This window comes from Phalangium opilio, unplaced genomic scaffold, assembly GCF_054372755.1.
Source record: "Phalangium opilio isolate 3A_F unplaced genomic scaffold, DU_Popi_V2 ptg000362l_1, whole genome shotgun sequence".
Lineage (NCBI taxonomy): Eukaryota > Metazoa > Arthropoda > Arachnida > Opiliones > Phalangiidae > Phalangium > Phalangium opilio.
The window spans coordinates 490,343-515,927 of record NW_028324231.1 but is presented as its reverse complement, the minus strand read 5'-3'; the positions used below and the strand labels follow the sequence as shown (position 1 = coordinate 515,927).

The 25,585-nt window shown below is 37.5% G+C and overlaps 1 protein-coding gene and 1 long non-coding RNA gene across 2 annotated transcripts in view; one reads left to right on the top strand and one right to left on the bottom strand.

Annotated features, from left to right (window-relative positions):
* Window positions 1–24,182, top strand: part of LOC149597321 (uncharacterized) — a 48,110-nt gene extending 23,928 nt beyond the window's left edge. The window contains exons 14-26 of the mRNA XM_089861047.1: window positions 291–392; window positions 1,576–1,781; window positions 4,591–4,703; window positions 7,333–7,424; window positions 8,941–9,056; window positions 9,555–9,700; window positions 10,993–11,112; window positions 11,408–11,575; window positions 14,192–14,368; window positions 20,860–21,080; window positions 21,754–21,834; window positions 22,542–22,706; window positions 23,760–24,182. Of these exons, the coding sequence (XP_089717173.1) occupies window positions 291–392; window positions 1,576–1,781; window positions 4,591–4,703; window positions 7,333–7,424; window positions 8,941–9,056; window positions 9,555–9,700; window positions 10,993–11,112; window positions 11,408–11,575; window positions 14,192–14,368; window positions 20,860–21,080; window positions 21,754–21,834; window positions 22,542–22,706; window positions 23,760–24,000 (1,948 nt within the window). The 3' untranslated portion in view covers window positions 24,001–24,182. The remainder of the gene's footprint in view (window positions 1–290; window positions 393–1,575; window positions 1,782–4,590; window positions 4,704–7,332; window positions 7,425–8,940; window positions 9,057–9,554; window positions 9,701–10,992; window positions 11,113–11,407; window positions 11,576–14,191; window positions 14,369–20,859; window positions 21,081–21,753; window positions 21,835–22,541; window positions 22,707–23,759) is intronic.
* Window positions 15,029–15,797, bottom strand: LOC149597322 (uncharacterized). Its single transcript, XR_016379228.1, has 2 exons — window positions 15,355–15,797; window positions 15,029–15,239 (listed from the first exon to the last, which is right to left on the bottom strand). It is a non-coding gene; the product is annotated as an uncharacterized LOC149597322 (long non-coding RNA).
* Window positions 24,183–25,585: the final 1,403 nt, after the last annotated feature.

Here is a 25,585-nt window from a genome sequence, read left to right as displayed (position 1 = left end):
TTTGGCTTGGCAAAGGCTAGTGGGCGGGATTTATACGTCCATGTATAAATCCCGCCCACAAATGCCTCTAGCTTTGCCAAGGCAAAACGGGAGTTCGTAAGGAAAGTCAACTTGTAGGGGAACCACGTGGCCCGCGCTTTGCTTTAAGTGGTAATGTATTTTTCAAAATAGTATCAGGGGATTTAAAATGACTGGCTTCTAAATTAATTGTTGCTTTTACGGTAACTTCAAGTCAACTAGCCTAGTAAGACAACTCGTTTGAACAAACATGTATATACATATGTTTATAGTGATTTCTCATCGAGTGATGACGAAACTTTCGAATTTCGAAAGCCAACTCCTAAAACAAGCTGGACAACCAAACCCAAACCCAAAGCTCAATCAAGTGACAGGTAAAAACAAATTGTATATTAGTGGTTTAATTAAATTGTCTCATCAACGCTTTTGAATGCGAGGTTAAAAGCCTAAATTATATGAATTTTTTTAAATATTGGTAGTTTTTGTTTGGTTTCATCTTTTGAGCAACTTATGTACTAGGTAAGATTAGCTGTTACCCGGGCGGCGTCGCTCGCGTGTAATAAGAACTACCATCAAAATGATACAAAGAATGGGCCGGTAGATTTTACTGATTCGACTAATATTTTTGTAGCACCCTAGCTAGAGCGAAGGCACTCGGCGTTGCCCGTCAGCCCCTAGGGACACGCAGTTTTTATTACTTTTCACGCGGACATTATCTTCCATAAAGAAGGGTTTTTAAGTTTTTGGCCGCCATTTAAAAAGATGGCAACAAATCGAACCCAAAAGACCATTTCAGCCCCTCTATAGGTTAAAGGAAACCAGCGTACTAAATATTTGCGAAATCGGTTGAAGCGCTGCGGACTTTGTTGCATAGAGAAGATTTTTTTTACATTTCTGGGCGCCATTTTTTAAGATGGCGGCTGATTGGGGGAAATCTTTCTTAGTACGCGCCTGCTACTTATGAGTAACGTTCCTGCAAATTTTCAGCCTTCTAGGGCAAGTGGTTAGGGCTTCGATTTATATAGATTAAGCATATATTTCTATTTGCTTGTTTCGAACGCTAGCTTACTAGTAAAAAAAAACGAGAATTACGACTTAAATGCTTTAATTTAAGCGGTAATAGATGTAATTTTAGAAGCAGGAATAGAAAACAGGGTATACTGGCCGCGCGCTTGAAAGTCCACGACCCCCTTCCCCAGGACGCCCGGGAAGGGGGGTATGAAAGAAGAGGCAGGTCATAGCGGCAGAGGTAAAATAGAGCTACGTATTTTTTTGCCGTCCCCGTCCGGAACGTCATCAGAACGTAGTTTAAGTGAGCCAATGAGATAATTTAGAATTTTCGTTTCGTGTTGAAGGGAGGGGCTCTGACTCGGACTGAAGTAAAGACTAACCGTTCTCTATTCCTGCTTTAAGGCAAGATTGCAGTAACAAACCGTTTACAAAGTCCCTAAATTTTCTCTCTTAAAAATCGTAATATGCGTGAAATTTCCAAATAATTGTGGAAATAATTAAATAAAAATTTAAGAGGTGTGTAATTGTAAGTCATTAATGTTTTAGAGTTATGAGGTCTGGGCGATTAACGCGGGAAATAATTCGATCTGATGAGCGCCAGAGTGAATCTGATGCACCGACCAAAGCCAGTCAAGGTGCGGCGGCGAACCGTCCAGTCAGAAATGCTCAAAAAGATGAACAATTTAGGGCTTTCAGGATATTTGAAGATGACGTCACCAAGGAGCAAGCGCCTAATGATAGTTGGGAAAATGGTGAGTTTTCTAATACTACGATATTTAAAAAAAAAAAAAAAACCCCCTGTGGGCTAATAGGTATAAGCACTCTTTAAAGGAGTAATTACGGTTGTTAGAGTTGCATGCCTATCTAGTTTCAGTTTCCAGGCATATCTGAAAGCTAAGCGCGGGTCCAGTGGATCCCCTAGGTGGCCTTCCTGCTGAACACTGGGTTTAGCTTGGCGAAGGCTAGTGGGCGGGATTTATGCGTGCCCAATTAGCTAGCCAGCTTTTTAAAACAAAAAAAAAAAAAAATTGTAAATCCCGCCCACAAATGCCTCCTGCCTTGGCCAAGCCAAAACTGGAGTTCGTTAGGAAAGTCAAGTTTAAGGGGGGGAACCATGTGACCCGCGCTTTGCTTTAGAGGATAGGACCAGCATTATTGATACAAATGATAATTGTATGCCGAGGCCTAGCCGCCCCAAGCGTCGATAATAAAAATTAAGTCATTGAGCCGCGCTGTTGATAAAATAATTGCTCTTCTGCGCTGGGTAATTATATTTACTTAATTATTCAAGAAAAACCTCTTGATTGCGTCTCGTCTCGGAGAGGTTTATTTTGGTTGCTCAACTTGTTAATTAACTAAAATCCGAAGTGAGATAAGGGACTAGAAAGAAGTAAAGAGCTAGAGTAGCATTGGTAATAGATCCTGGCACTAGTGAACAAATTTGAGGACTTCATGCCGCTTCCATCCCTGCGCCCGGTGTTGTTCCTTTGATTTTTGGAAACGTACTTTTCCTCAATAGTAAAACGTACTAACACAATGGGAGGCTTTTTGAAAACGTACTTTTTCCCCTTGGGGGTAGGAAAATTTCCGTCCCCCTCAACGAAAAGCTTTTGGCGCCATCTAGCGGCGTAATTTTCGTCCCATAGACGCTAATGTTAAAAAATGGAATTTGAAAACGTACTTTCAAACATCAAATCTGGGAGCACGGCAGTGCTCCCAGCCAAGTCGAGCACTGACATCCTTTTCTCGAAGCAACTCGTGGCACTTTTAAGCCCACTGTAACTTCGTGATGGGTACAGGTAAAAGTCTGAAATTTTGCTTGCCGCGAGGACTGTCAATCCTAGCTATAGTTTCCAAATTTCAAGTTCCTACCCTATATACTTTTCGAAATATCGCAGGTGAAATTTACCTTATTTTGTCACTCACTCACTCACTCACTCACCGATCATCAAAATTCTAAGGTACTTCTAGGGGAGATAGAAACTTAAAATTCATGATTTAGTTTTCATTTATTTTATAAAGCACAGAAAAATTAAAACATCCCGAAATTTTTATAAAATTGTTCTTTAGTTCTTTATTTTAAAACTAGATGGCGCTGCCGTCTTTTCAACAGAAATAGTGTGTGTTCTTGATGAAAGGACGTAATGGTCCAAAGTTAACCGAAAGTTAAATGTATATTAAAGCTAATAGGAGTAGTAGTTTAAAAGAAATGAGTCGTAACTAATGCTACATTCTTATATTAGGATATCGCGTAGAATCGTTATTGCATATCCTCTGCGGGTCGAAAGGGGTAATTCATCGTAAATATGGACAAACGTTAGCGATTATATTGGCAAACGAAGTACCACGAGAGGGTCTTGTTTTAATATAACTACCGAAGTATAACGAGAGGGTCTACAAAAAGAAGTGAGATCCTATGAAAAACATTAACATGTACAAAAATGGGCCAAGCCTCGCTCGTGCCCTCTCCGCCGTAAAACGTTCTGAGATCCCATGTAGAGCCAAGTCTGCCTTTTGTTCTCATTCAATCGCCAATTGAACAAATATGTTATAAATTAAGTCCTTTTCCTAATTAATAACCAATATTCTTTGACTCTATCATTATTATACATCTTTGTTCGTATCAAAAATATCGTGACTTGGCAAGCGCAGGTAATTACCTTATAAACGTGTACATAAGGTTATGCATAACTCGCCTTATAAACTTGTACGTATCCCCACGACCATAAACGATTTAGTGAATATCCCTTCGATTATTTTAAAATCGGCAACGATTTAGTGAATATCCCCTCGACTTCCTTTAAATATTACTTACTTGCGATTGGCAAGTCACGATATTTTTGATACGAACAAAGATGTGTAATAATGATAGAGTCAAAGAATATTGGTTATTAATTAGGAAAAGGACTTAATTTATAACATATTTGTTCAATTGGCGATTGAATGAGAACAAAAGGCAGACTTGGCTCTACATGGGATCTCAGAACGTTTTACGGCGGAGAGGGCACGAGCGAGGCTTGGCCCATTTTTGTACATGTTAATGTTTTTCATAGGATCGTACTTTTCGTACTGAAGACTTTAAAAAAGTACAATTGTACTGCCAAGAACAACACTGCCTGCGCCTACTAGACTGAGAAAAAAAATTGGTCCTATCCCCTACCCCTCAACCTAAAGCGGCGGAACACGGACGAAGCGGGTGCTTGAATCTAGTTCGGCCGTCTAGCGCCGCGAGCGTCTCGCGTTTTGGAGGGGAAATTCAGAAACCGCTACCAGAGGGCCAACCGTTGGTGTCTTATCAAGAATATTCACTTTCGCCGAGTGAAGAATTTGGTTACCTCGATACTTCTAGTCCCTTATCTTGCTTTTGCTAAAATTAAATGAGAATCTCAAACTGCTAGCAAATTTTAGACCCTCTTTTCATGGCCTTTGATTTAAAGTTAACGTGTAAATTGGAACGTGGTTCTTTCCCTTTGGAAGTTTAGAATTATGTGTAGTGTATATAATAATTATACATATTTTGTTTCTTTTAATAATATTTATTTTTAATTTTTAATTATTTAGTCGGGAAGATATTGGAGACGTTGCTTTTGAAAGCTCAAAGTGTTATGCAACATTATCCCGATTGTGTTCTCTATGGGCAAATCAACTTCCTTCTGGCGCTTGTTTATTATCAAGTAAGTTGCAAGTTTTATAAAATTTGCTAATTATTTCTTTTTTTTTTGCGTTTTTTACTTTAAACTTAATTGAATCTAATAAGAAACATTACATTACACTTACATATTATTACATCTACGTGGGCTTGCGTAGCTCTATAAATAAATACCATGTCATAATGTTAAACCACAGAGATTTTTATTAAATTTCGGAGTAGTTAGGATAGGAAGCGGCTTTCTCGAGAAATTTGCAAGAACTAGTGTGACGTCACCCGTGCTATTTGCCCATAGTGAGCTAACAGTTCTGACCATGCATAAAGAATGCGCGTACGGAAATTTGTTTTCACGCTATAGGATCGGCAACTCCCTATCTCGAGCGAAAACTTATTCTCCATATACTCTGTAACAACAATGGTTGTCAGCACGCGTAAAGCTAGGTCTCTATGTAACGTAGCTTTGTGCGTGCTGACAAGAGACGAAAAACTTCAGGATCTAAAATATCCGCGAGTTTTTTTTAGCTAGAGTGCACGGACCTCTAGGCCTTAGTTTCACATACGTGTGAAAATGCCTACAGTCTACTACACATATTTGAAACTAAGGCCTAGAGGTCCGTGCACTCGAGCTAAAAAATTTTAAATCCTGAAGATCCTGAAGTTTTTTGTTTCTTGACAGCACGTACAAAGCTACGTTACATAGAGACCTAGTTTTGCGCGTGCTGACAACCGATGTTGAAACTGAGTATATACAGAGTAAGCTGTCGTCCGAGATAGAGAGTTGCCTATCCTGTAGAGTGTAAACAAATTTCCGCACGCGCATTCTTTATCCATGGTTCTGACCCTGAAATGCCACACCCTTCTATCTCTTACTGGAGTTTCATCCCCCCTTACGGTTGGAAACTGTATTCTACGCGCAAAAATTCCAACCAGAGAGGGGCTGCGTGACGTCAGCCAGTTAGCTCCCTATGGAACCGAAACGGTACCAAACATGGCCACCCACTGCTAAAGCTAAGCCCGTGATGTTTTACCTAGGTACTGACGTCACAATTGAGATAACTCTATTGAATTCTTATATTAAAGGGACTGTAAAGAAAATTACTCCATAGATGGAGTAATTTTCTTGAAGTGAGATAGAAAGTTGCTTTAATGTAATAACGCGTAATATACGCATCTATGTATCCTTTGATATTGCTCCATAGTGGTAGATTGCTTTCATTCTAAAAACCGAAGAATTAAAAAACCGGTGCTCCGGAGTTGAAAAAAACCGGTTTTCGTTTAAAGCGGGCGGTTTCTGACAGCCCTACCAGGGGTCATACAAATCTGGAAAAATCAGGGAAATAAATAGTTGACAAAAACCTCAGGGGAAATTACGAATTTTTAGTAAAATTAAGGGAAATTAGGGGAACTTTGCGTCAAACAGGGGCCGAGTAATTAAGCAAAATGTTCGTGAACATTCCCTCCATAGGATTAACATTACACTATACTTTGGAGGCTCATAACTCTGGTTCTATTAGAGATACCAAAAGCGTATAGAAACCATTGGAGATACGGGGATGTCCTTTGAGTATGTTATAGTCCAATTTGTCCCCCATCCAACCATACTAAAAGCTTAGGGCTACGACAAACAGGGCTCTCTCCTTTAGCTAACCCACCCTCTCTCACTCGTTTGGCTAACCCAACTATGATTTTTGAAAATAAACTTTGCAGGTTCGTAACTCTGTTTCTACTAGAGATAGGGGGATGTCCTTTGAGTATGGTATAGTGCAATTTGTCCCCCATCTAACCATACTAAAAACTTTGGGCTACGACAAACAGGGGCCAAGTAATTAAGCAAAACGTAAACAAACTTACCTCCCTCCATGGGAAAAGCGGTTCACTCAACCTTCGAGGCGTATAACTCTGATTCTTCTAGAGATAGGGGGATGCCCTTTGAGTATGGTTTAGTCTAATTTGTCCCCCATCCTTCTATACCAAAGGTTTGGGGTTGCGTCAAACAGGGGCCGAGTAATTAAGCAAAATGTTCGTGAACATACCCTCCATATTATTAACATTACACTATACTTTGGAGGCGCATAACTCTGGTTATATTAGAGATACGGTGATGTCCTTTGAGTATGTTACAGTCCTATTTGCCCCCCATCCAACCATACTAAAAACTTAGGGCTACGACAAACTGGAGCCGAGTAAAATGTTAATATAACAGATCCTCCATAGGATTAACATTGCACTATACTTTGGAGGCTCATAACTCTGGTTCTACTAGACATAGGGGGATGTCCTTTTAGTATGTTATAGTTCAATTTGTCCCCCACCCAACCATACTAAAAACTTAGGGCTACGACAAACAGGGGCCGAGTAATTAAGCAAAACGTAAACAAGCAACCCCCTCCATAGGAATAACGTTACACTAAACTTTGGAGGCTCGTAACTCTGGAAAATTCAGGGAATTATGTGGGGAGAAACCTGGAAATCTCAGTGAAATTTGTTTTCCAAAAGTTGTATGAACCCTGCTTACTATTGACAAAATTATGGAACATATCTTATGAACTTAGGGTACTATTAATATTGACGACAAATGTTTTTTATCGATAAAGCGCATACTTTTCTGTAAGGTTTGTAAGATGCGCAAATTTATGGTTTCATATTTATTTCAGAGTGAAAGATTTTCTCAAGCTGGTTATGAAATTAGCAACAGTGTCTCCTCTATGTTACATCAACTTTGGAGTAGCACTCTCCAGATATCAAGGTATTTAATTAATATGTGATTAATCAAATGTCTAGAGAACAATGTTCTAATGCATTTAGTATAATGAAAGATTATTAGAACAAAAATATATAAAATAATAAGGTTCAAACACTATGGTACCCCCGACTTTTGAAAAGTGTCTCTTGACAGTTTTCTTTTAAAAATAATATAGTTAGGAATTAGGATTCATAAACCTTTTTATAATTTATATGCTCTACTGGCTGTTACCCGGGCGCCGGGCGGCGTCGCTCGCGTGTAATAAGAACTTCCATCAAAATGATATCAAAAACGGATTTATGTGAGAAGAACGTTGAAGGTAGCAAATTCACTACCCATCCTCGCATACATTATTGAGAAACGTCGTCAGCTTATATTTTGACTCCACCCACAAATTCTGTATATCGCGACTTAATTCTAGAGATCGAAAATGTCACTTTTATCTCTATTTTCGTGCTTAAATATACAAAGAAAGAAAAACTAGATACTTAAAAAAAGAAACATCAATTATTTATATTCTTAACTTTAAAATTTAATTCCACTAAATTGGGAGTTATATCGCATTGTTGTCCATTTTGCTTTTTTACCACTGGCGCAATTTCGAAAAGAAATATTTAACCACGAAAATAGAGATAAGAATGACGTTTTCGATCTCTAGAAGTCGCGATATACAGAATTTGTGGGTGGAGTCAAAATATAAGCAGACGAAGTTTCCCAATAAAGTATGCGAGGATGGTACCAGAGGCTAAAGCTATGATCCCACGTTCTTAGTGCATAAATCCGTTTTTGATGATATAAAGAATGGGCCGGTAGATTTTACTGATTCGACTAATATTTTTGTAGCACCCTAGCTAGAGCGAAGGCACTCGGCGTTGCCCGTCAGCCCCTAGGGACACGCAGTTTTTATTACTTTTCACGCGGACATTATCTTCCATAAAGAAGGGTTTTTAAGTTTTTGGCCGCCATTTAAAAAGATGGCAACAAATCGAACCCAAAAGACCATTTCAGCCCCTCTATAGGTTAAAGGAAACCAGCGTACTAAATATTTGCGAAATCGGTTGAAGCGCTGCGGACTTTGTTGCATAGAGAAGATTTTTTTTACATTTCTGGGCGCCATTTTTTAAGATGGCGGCTGATTGGGGGAAATCTTTCTTAGTACGCGCCTGCTACTTATGAGTAACGTTCCTGCAAATTTTCAGCCTTCTAGGGCAAGCGGTTTGGGCTGGGTCAGTCAGGACTTACTTAGATTTCCAAAAATTCTTAAAGAGGCATACGCTTGAATTTAAACGTCAACAATAGCTATGTTTAAAATTATTTTAGGAATAAAGTTTCTTAAAACAATTAAACTAGAATTAAGGTAAATTAATGACGATTAAAATAATTAATATCAGTTATATTTAAGAAAAACCTCTTAATAGTCAATCGATTAGGAGAGGTTTTATTTTGGTTTCCCAACTTTTCTTATTCACTCTCCCTTTAAAGGGAAAGCGAAACTAAATGAAATAATTTTTTTCTATAGGTTTAACAATAAGCCCAAGGTTAATCTTAGTCAAACCACCAAAGAAGAAACTTTGTACATGGAATTATATCAAGAAAAGGAAACCAGTTCACTAGAGACTGATTTCATTCCACCAGGTAATTATCAAGTAATTGAACCAGGGATCCATGTATTATGAGAAGTAGGAATAGACAACGGTTAGTCTTTACTTCAGTCCAACTCAGCCCAGTATAGAGCCCCTCCCTCCGACACGTAACGAAAATTTTAAATTATCTCATTGGCTAACTAAAACTACGTTTTGATGACGTTGCTGACTGAAAATCGCAAATAAAACCCACTTAACTTCCAGGGTTCATACAAACCTGGAAAATTCAGGGAAATAAATAGTTGACAAAAACCTCAGGGGAAATTTCGTTAACATTGGCTCCATAGGATACTCCATATACGGGAAAAACCTGGAAAATTCAGGGAAATTTGTTTTCCAAAAGTTGTATGAACCCTGTAACATGACTTCGCTCCTGTGACCATTTTTGGTACTCATTAAACTGTCTCATTTTGCAAAAATTTCTGTACCCTGTATTTTGTTATTTCTGTTTGCCTTTAACCAAACTTCTTAATTTTTATTATGTTTCTAGACTGGACTGTTGTACAGATAAACTTACTAACTTGTCATCCAATCATGTACGACAGCAGGATAAACGAAACGCTTCCGTTAGTCGTAACTCGCTATGCTAAAAATAAGAAGCCACTTGTCAATATCGTAGAGGTTACTGATGAACAGGTAAATACCGCTCGCATTATAAATATTCGCGGAAGTAAGATAAGGGACTAGAAGTATCGAGGTAACCAAATTCTTCACTCGGCGAAAGTGAATATTCTTGACAAGGCAGCAACGGTTGGCCCTCTGGTAGCGGTTTCTGAATTTCCCTCTCCAAAACGTGAGACGCTCGCGGCGGTAGACGGCCGAACTAGATTCAAGCACCCGCTTCGTCCGTGTTCCGCCGCTTTAGCTTGAGGGGTAGGGGATAGGACCAATTTTTTTGGAACTCGACCAATTTTTTTCTCTCTCTGTTGTTGGCGCGTGGGAAGCGGTGGCATAAAATGCTCAAATTTGTTCACTAGTGCCAGGATCTACTATCAATGCTTGAGCTCGTTACTTCTAGTCCCTTATTTTACTTCTGATATTCGTAATAACATTACGTATGACACTTAATTTCCATTTGTGGAATGTTGAATTTCTGAAGTAGGTTTAAATTGAGGAGGCTAATTATTGGATTTTTTTATTTGTAATCTTATAAGTACACGTATTTGAAATTTTATACAATTCTGACCAGCGGTTATCTAGTTAAAGGAAGGGTGAAGTGGAAAATCAAGTGATTTTTATCGATTCTTCTACTAATTATATGACCAATCTGCATAGTGAAATATCCAGGAAATACAGTCTCCGATTTCATGGATAATTTTAAATAAGTACCTTCGACCAATGGGGTAACTCCCTGCCTTTTTGTTAACAAGATGCTCGTGGCACGCTCGCTCCGTGTCGAATGAAATTAGCTCGAGATTTGATAAACTTTGACCATCGTGGCGCGAGACATGGTACGTGCCACGAGAATTTTGTTAACGTAAAAGCAAGGCGTTACGTGATTGGTCGGAGGGGCTTATTTCAAATTATCCTTAAATCTAATCTTAATTTGAATTTTAAGATCATTCGGAGACTGTATTTCCGGAATGTTTCACTAACGCAGATTGGTCTCATAATTGGAAGTAGAATCGATAAATAATCACTTTATTTTCCACTTCACCCTCCCTTTTATAACCTTAAAAGTAAATTATATTGTCACCCTGAAATTCATTGTCCACTCTTAATCCAATGTGCTGCGAATTTTAAATTTTTTTGGAGTTGTAAGGCTGTTTCCGCTCTAGCTCGCCAATTGCAAGGAACAAAGAAAAACTATATAGGCCTATCCTGTAACAATTCTGTAGAGAACTTATTCTCCCTTTCAGAATTACTCGTTTAAATTTTTACTAATTATTATTATTAACGTATACTTTGATAACATTTGTTGGTTTCAGTTTCGTTATTCGTTTTGGCAAAATTTCAAGAACTTCTTTGTTAGAAATAACAATTCACTTACAAAGGTTGAACCAAGGAAGTGGTGGGATGAAAGAAAAAGATTGGACACCGAATTAGAGGTCAGTAAATAGTATTTTTTCCACAGCATCTGGAAATTCCTTGAAAATCGGTGGAAATGTTTGGGATTTTGAATACGGGTGTGGAAATGGTCGGGATTAGTTCGCGAGGAAGGTCGCCTTGTAGGGGATCCCAGTAGACTCGCGCTTTGCTTTAAAAGGTCAGGCGAAAACCTGGAAAAAATCAGGGAATTTTGACGGAAAAAATCAATGTCAACTTTGATTATAATTTCAAGAAATAGTTTTTAACTTTTTTTTTAATATCTAATTGCTTAATTCGATGTAATTAAATTTCCAGGGACTTTGCGGGGAATTGGAGACTCATTGGTTGAGGTTCTACAAGTGTTTCATACTTGGAAAACCCATTTCCGATGCCGAAGCCCTTCAAGGGAAGCAAGCGTGTAGGAAGTTTCTTCGCGATTGCAAAAACAGAGATATTGTTTGCAAGTCCCCAGAGAGTCTCGAGGTAAGTGATATCAGAAGTATATAATATGTCTCTTCGAGAGAAGTCTACTGCACTAAGCGTGGTAAGTGTAACGTCATTCCTCCCAACATCATTCCCAACATTTGGAGCAAGGTTACTAAACCGAATCACATACGAGATAAATAGTTCCCTCATCTTTACTCTATTAGCGTCAGAGCCGGGCTTTCCACATTTGGAAACTTTATCGGGCCGGGTCGGGCTTTTCATATTTTGGAAATTAAGGGGCTGGGCTTTGGCTCATTTTTCAAAATTCGGACCGGGCCGAACTTGATTCTCATTTAATCCAAAATTCAAATGAAAGGTGTAAGCATCTAAGAACAAATGTGACGAACTATTATCAAAAGAAATGAATAGTAGCAGAAGTGGATGAGAGGAAAAGTATGAAAATGGCCAAAAGCCGAGTCATCAGAGTTTCGCCGTAGTTGACCGTTTTATTGGCGTAGCTATACTGGGCCTGTTCACTCCCTTAAAATAGGTCTTGTGTTAATTCGCGGTGACGCGGTTACCGTCGTCTGCTATTGTGTATGCTAGAAGTTCCTCGATTTGTGTTTGTAGTCAGGACAGAGTAGCTGGTAATGTTTTAAAAGCTATTTGAAGGTATAGAATGGATTTAAATAAGGTTATCGAAGCAATAGAAGAGCGCATAAGGGACCGTCCATAAACTACGTCACGCGAAAAAAAGCATTTTCTGACCCCCCCCGTCCCCCCAGATCACACTTCGTCACGCTTTTCTCAGACCCCTCCCCTAAAAACCACGTCACATTTCTTTAACCCCCCCCCCTCCGCACTATGATTTGTCTTAATTTACAAATTTAATTTGATTAATTTCTTGAGTGATATGCCGCCCCCTCAGAAATATTTTGCTCGGCTGAAAATTCAAGTTCTCTTCCGTTTTAAGCTTTTTCCCTCTGATTGACCTTTAGAATTTTAATGTCTGGATGTGCTTTTTATAAGCTTCAAAAAAGTTCCATAAAGCTTAGTTAAAGGGGTACACTTTTTAGGTTTCGACACTGTCACCGAAAACAGACTAATCGAGCTTGAGATTTAGAAAATTTGCCAAAGAATCAAAACCATTTCGATCAGAAGGGGATTTGATTCATCCTCACAAGTAATAGGGGCGAATAAACAGAGACATAAGAGAGTTTACGCTCTTTATTTTAAATGCGCTATTTAAATTGCCTATATAAAAGTGTAAATAGTTGATAATTGCATAATTTTCTACGGTTTAAGCGATGATGGAATAAAAATTTTGGTAAATTATTGTAACGGTGGACTATGGAATGTTGTCTTTCTTCTTCTATAACATAAGAGAGCCAATCGGCCTCTTACTGACTTCGTAACAAAATCAATGCTAAATGTGACGTCACGCATCGAAGAACCACCTCCCTCCCCCTTGTCACGGACCGTCACAAATTTAGAAACCCCCTCCCCCCCCATAAGAGTGTGACGTAGTTTATGGACGGTCCCTAAAACTAGATACGTTTAAAACAAATCTCGGTAATTTAGCTATAGCGCGAGCAGCTTGCGTCGTGATGCGCGTGATCGAGTGGGTTATGGTTAAACCAAGGAGCATAAATGTCTGAACTACTTTCAGTTGCGAGTTTGCAAGTCCATCAGTCACTAGTAAACTAAATAGTTATTGGCGAAACTTTGATGTCCGCGTTTTTTAACACAGACTCTATGGCCATTGTCATACTTTCCCTCTCATCCACATTTGATAATACACGACGCTAAAGCGAATATGAATTCAATTCATTGATGTTATGTTAAAAAATATGAAAATTATAACTGCACTACGCGTTATGGGCCGGGCCTGTTCAATTCATGCAATGTATCGGGTAGTTCTTGGTTAATCAGGGTTCATACAAACCGGGAAAACCTGAAAAAATCAGAGAAATAAATAGTTAACAAAAACCTCGGGGAAATTTGCGACAAACAGGGGCCGAGTAATTAAGCAGAATGTTCATAAACATCCCCTCCATAGGATTAACATTACACTATACTTTGGAGGCTCATAACTCTGCTTATATTAGAGATACGGGGATGTCCTTTGAGTATGTTATAGTCCTATTTGCCCCCCCCCCCTTCCTTTGTTAAAATTTGCTCCATGGGATACTCTATATACGGGAAAACCTGGAAAATTCAGGGAAGTATATAGGGAAATACCTGGAAAGCTCAGGGAAATTTGTATGAACCCTAGCTGTTAATGCATGTAACGGGCCGGGCCAGAAAATTAACTATACACTCGGACCTCGGCCTGAAAAACTCGACCCGTGTAGGTCTCTGATTTGGCAACTTGTGGATTTTTGTCACACGTCAAGACAATCAAGGTTTGTGGGTTTATTGCTGGGGATTTAGTAAATACCAAACAATTATAGAATTGACCATAGCACGGTGCGATTCCCGTCTGATGTTTGATTAGCGGGAAAGTAAAAAAAGGGGTGTGTCTGAGAAGAATGACGTTACATAATTGAAGTATTAAGAGGATACATTGTGTCATCCTTCTTCTATTATCCCCTTCTGGTGATAGACACCCAGAGGGGAGATTAAATTCTCTAACAAGGTGAGACGAATCTTTTTCCACCAATTGTATTGCAGGTTCTAATGGCAGCTGGTTCTGTCATTAGTCGAGAAGAGTGTCTTGAGGCTGTGGCTGAACTCTTTGACGTAACATGCCCACAAACGTTCCTTGAATTAAGAGAGTCTTTGTTCTCGCATCTTAAAAATATCAAGACTGATCACAAGAGGCATCCAGTTTTCCTCATTCTGGACAAAGTAAATAGGACCTTCGTTTTTTTACTATTTAGTAGGACCAGGGATAGATTTAATTTTAGAAGTAGGAATGGAGAACGGTAAGTATTTATTTCAGTCCGACCCATAGAGCAGTATAGAACCTCTCCCTCCAACACGCAACGAAAAGTTTAAATTATCTTATTGGCTCACTTAAACTACGTTTTGATGACGTTGGTGACGGGGACGGCGAAAAATACGTAATTCATTTTTAACACTTTCACTATGACCCGCCTCTTTTTTCATACCCCTCCGTCCCGTGGAAGGGGGTCCGGGACTTTCACGCGCGCCCACATTATTACTCTGTTCTCCATTCCTACTTCTAAAATTAAATCTATCCCTGGTAGGACATTTTTGTTACTTTTTGGGCTCTTAGCCATTTTAAAAGGTTTTTGGGGACATATTCCATCCCAACTGGTTTATTATTAGGCCTGTCTGTTGGATATAGGGTCAGCTGCCCTAATTTGGAACAGCTCTAATTTGGAACACTTTTCTTAAAATCGTCATAACTTAAGTTTGAGAGCTTCAAATTAATATTTTAAGGGCTCATTTGGAAGAATGAACATCCCTCTATCCATAAAACACGCCCTCGAGACTCTATCATAAAATCCAGAGAAGATACAAGCATAATTAGACAACCTCATATTTTGCATAATTTATTTTTTCCAAAATGAAGGGAAAGTTCTCCCATGGGTCTCGGGAAATAAGCTTTCACGGCCAATGGGAGAAACATAGGCTTACGAAAATGATTCCATTGAAAACTTCGGATCTTTCTCTTCAAATTAAACACTTTAAACGCCAGGTTAGGCCCAAAAATTATTGAGAAAACTCGAATAGAAAATATGTCCTCATTTGCCTAAAATGGAACACCCCGAAACACGAAAATTTAATCTATCTTTTTACATCCATAACTAATGTTTTACTCACTAAAGGACAACAAAAAGACCTTAGAAGATGCGTTGATTCATTACCTGTTTAATACTTTTGGTCCCGTAAGCGTAGATTAAGATGCGGAAAAGATACGGGTATTATCAGCCCAGTGTCCAGATTTAGTCATAAACGTGATGCCAATTTTAGCTGATTTAGCATGTTTCGCCTAGTGATATTGGGTTTCAAACACCGTATCATGACTCATTTGATGTAAAATGTAGATTCGACACAATTACGCCACAAAAACATAACAGTGTAGGTTACTTTGATCTAACTTGGTAATTATTTCATTCGAAATACCGTTAGAGTGCATTTAATTTACAATGTTTAACCGTAATGAACTGACAGCGCGCCAATTTTTGAAGCTTTAAGCAGATGACACTCAGTGCCCTTTAAAATATATGTACAGGTATAAAATGGAAAGCGTTGGTCGCTAGATGGTCGTAGCATCGCTAACAAATTATATTTGCTTATTATTAGTTGCGAAAACACGGACATTTTCGTATTCAAATTAGGGTGTTCCAAATTAGGACGGGGTGTTCCAAATTAGGACGGGGGCGTTCCAATTTAGGACGAACTGTTCCAAGTTAGGGCTGAAATCGATCTTTTTTAAAACCCATTCTGCAGGAAAAGTACGCGTCTTAGCAATCTGAAAATGGGTGCAATCGATCGGCAATAGTTCAAACTTAATGTAATGGTCTGCTTGTTCACTTCAGTAACTTATTTGTTACTGAAAAATCTGACTTTCCAAAAAGTTTGAGAAAGTGTTCCAAGATAGGGCTACTGACCATAGATGCTCAAAATCGTCTTGCTGGGTTTGTAGGGAACCTGAAAATCCTGGATAAGTCAGGGATTTAAAAGAAAATTCCTAAAAGGTCAGCGATATGTCAGGGATTTAAAAAAATTCCTAAAAGGTCAGGGATATGTCTGGGATTTAAAAAAAATTCCTAAAAGATCAGGGATATGTCTGGGATTTAAAAAAAATTCCTAAAAGATCAGGGATATGTCTGGGATTTAAAAAAATTCCTAAAAGATCAGGGATGTGTTAGGGATTTAAAAACAAATTCCTAAAAGATCAGGGATATGTCAGGGATTTAAAAACAAATTCCTAAAAGATCAGGGATATGTCAGGGATTTAAAAACAATTCCTAAAAGATCAGGGATATGTCTGGGATTTAAAAAAAATTCCTAAAAGATCAGGGATATGTCTGGGATTTAAAAAAATTCCTAAAAGATCAGGGATATGTCAGGGATTTAAAAACAAATTCCTAAAAGATCAGGGATATGTCAGGGATTTAAAAACAAATTCCTAAAAGATCAGGGATATGTCAGGGATTTAAAAACAATTCCTAAAAGATCAGGGATATGTCAGGGATTTAAAAACATTCCTAAAAGATCAGGGATGTGTCAGGGATTTAAAAAAAATTCCTAAAAGATCAGGGATGTGTCAGGGATTTAAAAACAATTCCTAAAAGATCAGGGATATGTCAGGGATTTAAAAAAAATACCTAAAAGATCAGGGATATGTCAGGGATTTAAAAACAATTCCTAAAAGATCAGGGATATGTCAGGGATTTAAAAAAATTCCTAAAAGGTCAGGGATATGTCTGGGATTTAAAAAAAATTCCTAAAAGATCAGGGATATGTCTGGGATTTAAAAAAAATTCCTAAAAGATCAGGGATATGTCTGGGATTTAAAAAAATTCCTAAAAGATCAGGGATGTGTTAGGGATTTAAAAACAAATTCCTAAAAGATCAGGGATATGTCAGGGATTTAAAAACAAATTCCTAAAAGATCAGGGATATGTCAGGGATTTAAAAACAATTCCTAAAAGATCAGGGATATGTCTGGGATTTAAAAAAAATTCCTAAAAGATCAGGGATATGTCTGGGATTTAAAAAAATTCCTAAAAGATCAGGGATATGTCAGGGATTTAAAAACAAATTCCTAAAAGATCAGGGATATGTCAGGGATTTAAAAACAAATTCCTAAAAGATCAGGGATATGTCAGGGATTTAAAAACAATTCCTAAAAGATCAGGGATATGTCAGGGATTTAAAAACATTCCTAAAAGATCAGGGATGTGTCAGGGATTTAAAAAAAATTCCTAAAAGATCAGGGATGTGTCAGGGATTTAAAAAAAATTCCTAAAAGATCAGGGATGTGTCAGGGATTTAAAAACAATTCCTAAAAGATCAGGGATATGTCAGGGATTTAAAAAAAATACCTAAAAGATCAGGGATATGTCAGGGATTTAAAAACAATTCCTAAAAGATCAGGGATATGTCAGGGATTTAAAAAAATTCCTAAAAGATCAGGGATATGTCAGGGATTTAAAAAAATTCCTAAAAGATCAGGGATATGTCAGGGATTTAAAAAATTCCTAAAAGATCAGGGATATGTCAGGGATTTAAAAACAAATTCCTAAAAGATCAGGGATATGTCAGGGATTTAAAAACAAATTCCTAAAAGATCAGGGATGTGTCAGGGATTTAAAAACAAATTCCTAAAAGATCAGGGATATGTCAGGGATTTAAAAACAAATTCCTAAAAGATCAGGGATGTGTCAGGGATTTAAAAACAAATTCCTAAAAGATCAGGGATGTGTCAGGGATTTAAAAAAAATTCCTAAAAGATCAGGGATATGTCAGGGATTTAAAAACAAATTCCTAAAAGATCAGGGATGTGTCAGGGATTTAAAAACAAATTCCTAAAAGATCAGGGATATGTCAGGGATTTAAAAACAAATTCCTAAAAGATCAGGGATGTGTCAGGGATTTAAAAACAAATTCCTAAAAGATCAGGGATGTGTCAGGGATTTAAAAACAAATTCCTAAAAGATCAGGGATGTGTCAGGGATTTAAAAACAAATTCCTAAAAGATCAGGGATGTGTCAGGGATTTAAAAACAAATTCCTAAAAGATCAGGGATGTGTCAGGGATTTAAAAAAAATTCCTAAAAGATCAGGGATATGTCAGGGATTTAAAAACAAATTCCTAAAAGATCAGGGATGTGTCCGGGATTTAAAAACAAATTCCTAAAAGGTCAGGGATTTAAAAACAATTCCTAAAAGATCAGGGATGTGTCAGGGATTTAAAAACAAATTCCTAAAAGATCAGGGATGTGTCAGGGATTTAAAAACAAATTCCTAAAAGATCAGGGATGTGTCAGGGATTTAAAAACAAATTCCTAAAAGATCAGGGATGTGTCAGGGATTTAAAAAAAATTCCTAAAAGATCAGGGATGTGTCAGGGATTTAAAAACAATTCCTAAAAGATCAGGGATATGTCAGGGATTTAAAAAAAAATACCTAAAAGATCAGGGATATGTCAGGGATTTAAAAACAATTCCTAAAAGATCAGGGATATGTCTGGGATTTAAAAAAAATTCCTAAAAGATCAGGGATATGTCTGGGATTTAAAAAAAAATTCCTAAAAGATCAGGGATATGTCAGGGATTTAAAAAAAAATTCCTAAAAGATCAGGGATATGTCAGGGATTTAAAAAAATTCCTAAAAGATCAGGGATTTAAAAAAATTCCTAAAAGATCAGGGATTTAAAAACATTCCTAAAAGATCAGGGATGTGTCAGGGATTTAAAAAAATTCCTAAAAGATCAGGGATGTGTCAGGGATTTAAAAACAATTCCTAAAAGATCAGGGATATGTCAGGGATTTAAAAAAAAATACCTAAAAGATCAGGTATATGTCAGGGATTTAAAAACAATTCCTAAAAGATCAGGGATATGTCAGGGATTTAAAAAAAATACCTAAAAGATCAGGGATATGTCAGGGATTTAAAAACAATTCCTAAAAGATCAGGGATATGTCAGGGATTTAAAAACAATTCCTAAAAGATCAGGGATATGTCAGGGATTTAAAAAAATTCCTAAAAGATCAGGGATATGTCAGGGATTTAAAAACAAATTCCTAAAAGATCAGGGATGTGTCAGGGATTTAAAAACAAATTCCTAAAAGATCAGGGATGTGTCAGGGATTTAAAAAAAATTCCTAAAAGATCAGGGATATGTCAGGGATTTAAAAAAAATTCCTAAAAGATCAGGGATATGTCAGGGATTTAAAAAAAATTCCTAAAAGATCAGGGATATGTCAGGGATTTAAAAACAAATTCCTAAAAGATCAGGGATATGTCAGGGATTTAAAAACAAATTCCTAAAAGATCAGGGATGTGTCAGGGATTTAAAAACAAATTCCTAAAAGATCAGGGATGTGTCAGGGATTTAAAAACAAATTCCTAAAAGATCAGGGATGTGTCAGGGATTTAAAAACAAATTCCTAAAAGATCAGGGATGTGTCAGGGATTTAAAAAAAATTCCTAAAAGATCAGGGATATGTCAGGGATTTAAAAACAAATTCCTAAAAGATCAGGGATGTGTCAGGGATTTAAAAACAATTCCTAAAAGGTCAGGGATTTAAAAACAATTCCTAAAAGGTCAGGGATTTAAAAACAATTCCTAAAAGGTCAGGGATTTAAAAACAATTCCTAAAAGGTCAGGGATTTAAAAACAATTCCTAAAAGGTCAGGGATTTAAAAACAATTCCTAAAAGGTCAGGGATTTAAAAACAATTCCTAAAAGGTCAGGGATTTAAAAAATTCCTAAAAGGTCAGGGATTTAAAAAATTCCTAAAAGGTCAGGGATTTAAAAAATTCCTAAAAGGTCAGGGATTTAAAAAATTCCTAAAAGGTCAGGGATTTAAAAAATTCCTAAAAGGTCAGGGATTTAAAAAATTCCTAAAAGGTCAGGGATTTAAAAAATTCCTAAAAGGTCAGGGATTTAAAAAATTCCTAAAAGGTCAGGGATTTAAAAAATTCCTAAAAGGTCAGGGATTTAAAAAATTCCTAAAAGGTCAGGGATTTTAAAAAAATTCCTAAATGGTTAGGGATATGTCAGGGATTTCGTTTGGTATGTCAAACCATGCTTCGAGCAATGCTAAATATGAGCCAGGTGTGATGAAGTGGGTTCTGGTAAATGCCTTATAATGGTAAGGGATATTACCAAAATTTGGTCAGGGGCCAACGTGTTAGGGGCACCACTGGAAGAGTAATTTGCTTTAATGACCAAAGTCAACGTTATTCCTTGAGCCCGCCATTTTAAACAATTGTGGAAAAAATGTTCAACCTCAAAACCTTGCCCGTCTATGGGATATAAATATCAACCTGCATACTAAAAGTTAACGTAAGCTTATGATGATAATAATGTATAGAGCTATTTCAGTGGGGGAAAAATTTCGTCTGCTACGAAAATTGGGCCTGCCTTTGGCGGACCGGGGCGGCCATTTTGTGCAGATTTTCTCTATGGGCAAATAGCATTGGTGACGTAGCCATTACCCCCTCTGAAATAGCTCTATTGGAAAAGGCTATTTTGGGCTGGTTGATACTAAGCAGTATCTTTGCATACCGCTTAATTTTTGTGTTAACTGAGTTACGTTCGTGTAATATCAGATTGCTTAAAAGAAACTTACACCGTTTTTATATAACTTACTTATTTTTTTCGAGTAAACAAAAGTTCTTTCTAATTTATCGTAGAACCTGCACATTTTTCCTTGGGAATCTATGAGGATTTTACGAAACAGTTCCGTTTTTCGAATTCCGTCTCTGTTATGTTTGAAAACGCAATTGAAAGCGTACGAATTGGAGCCGCTGTGCTTGCTAAAGAAAGGGATGGATGCGACTCAAGGTTTCGCCATCGTGAATCCCCATACCAATCTCCCGAATTGCGAAGCTATACTAACACCTTTCGTCAAATCGTAAGAAACTTTAAACACTATTTTCTTTAAATGGTTCCCCTATAAAAATCCTATATTTTTGGACCTGTTCGGTTATGATTAATTTAATATGCTATCATATCCGATATTTTTCATTGACTTTTATTCCACAATACCGATTTTAAATTTTATGACATTTTGCGCTGAAGTCCACTGTTTAAAATTATGATCGAAGTGTCTTGAATGGCGATGCTACTTTTATGAAGGGGTCATCCTTAAAACACTCTAATCATGACTTGTCAACGATGGCCTGGACGCCAAAATGTCATGGAACATTTTCGACTCAAAGTTGTCCATAGAACTCGCTGTACGTTGGCCCTACCGCCCTTATTAACATCGTGTAATATTGATGTTCTTTAGTAGTGAAATAATTAACTTATGTACCCGTCCGCGTATGTTTGAAACAATTCTATATCTGGCTTTGCCCTTTCTGACCAAAATGTTTAGCGAAAATATGATTTTAATGTGTCAAAAACTATGTAGATAAGACAAAATAGATCCCTATTTACTTTTTGACCCACGTTGACGCGTTGATCTGAAAATCTCGCGGTATAGCATTTGGGAAATATTTTCCCTTTCCCTAATTAAGTGTACAAAATCAACTTAGTTGATGCTACATTTTACGACTATTTTACCATTATTTCATTATTTGTAGGGCCACGTGGGAAAGCATTACGGGTAAGGCTCCTGAAGCGCAAGAAGTGATAACAGCCGCTACCAATTACGATTTATATTTGTAAGTATAACTAGTGTTCAGTCGAGAACACTCGACTTTTAATACTATTAATAGTACTAGCGTGTATTCAGATTATGTAACCTATTTAAAATGCCTATGATATGCAAATCCTATTGATTTTCGTATTGGGAAATTAGGGTTTGTTCCCTATCATGTTATAGATAGAAGGTTATTGCTTGAAAACGTGAAAATTGATAACTCTAAATAAGCATATTTTACTCTTTGGAATGATTTTACACCTATTGGCACTAAAAAGGGTTGATAGTTCTCGGAAACTCTGCTATTAACGTTTTTCGCGTTTTCTCGGAAACTCTGCTATTAACGTTTTTCGCGTTTTCTCGGAAACTCTGCTATTAACGTTTTTCGCGTTTTCTCGGAAACTCTGCTATTAACGTTTTTCGCGTTTTCTCGGAAACTCTGCTATTAACGTTTTTCGCGTTTTCTCGGAAACTCTGCTATTAACGTTTTTCGCGTTTTCTCGGAAACTCTGCTATTAACGTTTTTCGCGTTTTCTCGGAAACTCTGCTATTAACGTGTTTCATGTTCCATTTCATTTTGTGCTTTTCAACTCTTTTTTACTAATAATTTAACGTGGTTATTCTTGGACCAAAATTTATTTAATTCAAATGTATAGTTTGATTAAGTGACCTGATTTTGGTAACTTAGTCGAACATCTTAAAATTGTTTTTGTTTAACTATGAAATTAGTTACTGTGGACACGGATCAGGCAGCGTGTTTCTCGGACGAGAACGGATTGAACAAAACAACTGTAGAGCAGCGGTTGTCTTGATGGGCTGCAGTAGCGCGAAACTCAGTAACTTGGGATGCCTTGAACCCATTGGAATCGCCCTGATGTATTTGCTAGGAGGATGGTAAGTTAAAATAGGGTGAAACATTTTACGTTTACGTGTGTTAGCGTAAGTCTATGAACAAATGCCACCTCATTACCTCAAAATACATGGAATTTCGGATTGAATAGGAAGTGGTAGTTAAAAGACGTATTTAGGCTATTTTCGGGAAATGGACTTAAATCCAACTCTTGTATAAACCTGTCCTTCAAACAATTGCTTAAAAGCATTGTCAAGAAAGTTGTCGAGAATTACGTGTTGAATGCTGATCGCTGTTTCTTTTTTCGAGCTGGCAATCCTGAGGATGCCAAAAAAGCCAATCACTATAATTAAAAATAAATATTCCATTGAAAAATCACGAAAACTCCGTTTCGATATATATCAATAATTTTGTCTTTGTCGAGCTTGTTCGCCCGTTTCATGATATCACCATGACGTGAGGGGGGAAAAAGTGCGGGAATCCTATACGCGTCTCGAGCTGCTCGCCATTCTAAACTCTGGGTGTGATAGCAGAGAGAGTGGCACCATCTCGCGTGAAAAATATATCTGTGACGTCAGCCTACGGGAAGCCTTTCATAAAACGTGGTTATCAAATCATTTCATACGAAGCATTTCCAAATGCATATTGCGGCCAAATAACCAGAAATCGGAGAATTAAAAGCTTGATATTTTTGATTTCACAGAATGAAATTCTATCTTTTGTTATATACATCAGAGGTTTTTCAAACGAAGCTTCTCATTCCCTTTAACAATACTACAGTAAAGAAAAATATTTTAACTTGAAGTCACTAGATGGCAAAATCAATAATTTAAACAACTGCTTAATATGTATATCTTCTTCTGAACGCTAGATGGCGCAAAAAAGCGTTCTAGTTTAAACAGTGGAAATTCCGAATTTTTTTTCTTTACTTTGAGGCTAGATATCGTTAGATCAAAACTGTATTCTTAGAAGCAAAGGCTACCCTGCTTCATTTTCAATTCTAAAATTAAAGTTGAAAATAACAGTTGAACTTTATGACGTCATAGGGGGTTCGCTGTTCAAAAATCAACGATATATATATTTTTTTTTTTTTTCAGTCCTCTGGTGATGGGAAATTTATGGAACGTGACAGATGTCGACATCGAAAAATTCACTTTGGAAATGTTCAATAAATGGCTTGTGGAACAAGAAGGTGATAGTGATGAAGTTCCTTACAGTGTTAAGCTGGGAAAAGCTATTACCAGTGGTCGAAATAGCTGCAAAATGAGGTACGTTGTGGGAGCGGCACCAGTTGTTTACGGTTTGCCCACTGATATCGTAAAGTACCTGCGAAAATAAGTTTTTTTTAATATTGCGTTCAATTTAGTTCAATTAGAGAAAAAAATTAATATTTCAAGTATTCTTCATTTTCTCAACAAAATTATATTTTAACAAATTTGTTCAAAGTTTTTGTACTTTACTGAACTGTTTTATTTTATTTTACCAACGTGAAATAAAATTTTCTTAAAGACATATGAGAATGTGTCTCGTTATTTTCAAACATTGGGGGCAATTCTCTAACTTTTTAAGCGAGTTATCGCAAGTGATAACTATCGTCTAAAGGGTTGATGTCAACCTCGTGTGTTCTATGAGAGCGCGAGAGCTGAATAGGCTATTATTTATGTGTGTCATCAAGCCTTGAACGAAAATCGGTGTATGTCTCGTGAATTCCGCTCGTGCTAATAAAAAACAAGCTGGGCACGTTTATTTTTTACCGTCTTTGGTTATAAAGCAAGGGATAACTTATCGACCAGTTTAAACCCTTTCGATAAGTTATCACTCTCGTGAATATTAAAGACGGTAAAAAATAAACTTGCCCACTTTGTTGTTTATTAGCACGAGCGGAATTCACGAGACATCCACCGATTTTCGTTCAAGGTTTGATGACACCTATGACTAATCACCTATTTGAAAATAAAAACTGGCATTAATATTTATAAGTTTGCCTGATCGAAATTTATTTGCACTCGTAAGCTAGCTCGAGCCGAGAGATCTCCAGGGTAAAGGCCGGTTCAGACGACACTATTTTTCTTGCTACGCTCGCTGTGCTGAGCTCATCAGATTTTCTGGCTTCACCAGCCTTTAGAAAATTCACTGTTCACATGGACAAAATTTCCTCACCGAGGTCAACAGCATGTCAACAGTGAGAAAATTTTGTCCGTGTGAACAGTGAATTTTCTAAAGGCTGGTGAAGCCAGAAAATCTGAGCTCAGCACAGCGAGCGTAGCGAGAAAAATAGTGTCGTCTGAACGGGCCTTTACGCTTAAACAAAGTTTGCTTTGGTGTTTACCTAAGTTCATAAAGTTGCCATTGAGAGCTTGTCACAAAGTGACGTAGGGCCGGAAACGTCATAGATTCGAGAGGTCAAAGGCTTAATACACGGACTAAACAGGAGAAGATGGACTGATAAACCGTCCGTGGAGTGTAGTCTGCTCGTGGTTCTGCTAGAATTTTCTTCTATACGCTTATTCCGTACACGCTTAATAATATCAGTGAGAAGTTTATAGGGGAAGTATATAATACTTCTCTTCGAGAGAAGTTTACCACAACACAAAGCGGGTAAGTGTTACACGTCATTCCTCCCAACATCCCTCAACATTTAGAGCGAGGTTACAAAACCGAATCACATAGTTCCCCCTCATCATTACTATATCTATTAGCGCTGTTTAACTATTTGGCAAGACGCGTGCGCTTTCGCGTTTTTGTCCCCCAACGTCAAGACAATCAAGGTTTGCGCGCGCATGGGTTGACTCATGAGGATTTAGTAAATACCAATAAACAATTATTGAATTCACCCGGTGCACGTCGTTGAGATGCCCATCTGAACTTTGATGAGCCCGCGGGAGATCAAACAAAAAGGTGCGTGAGCCAGGCAAGAATGACG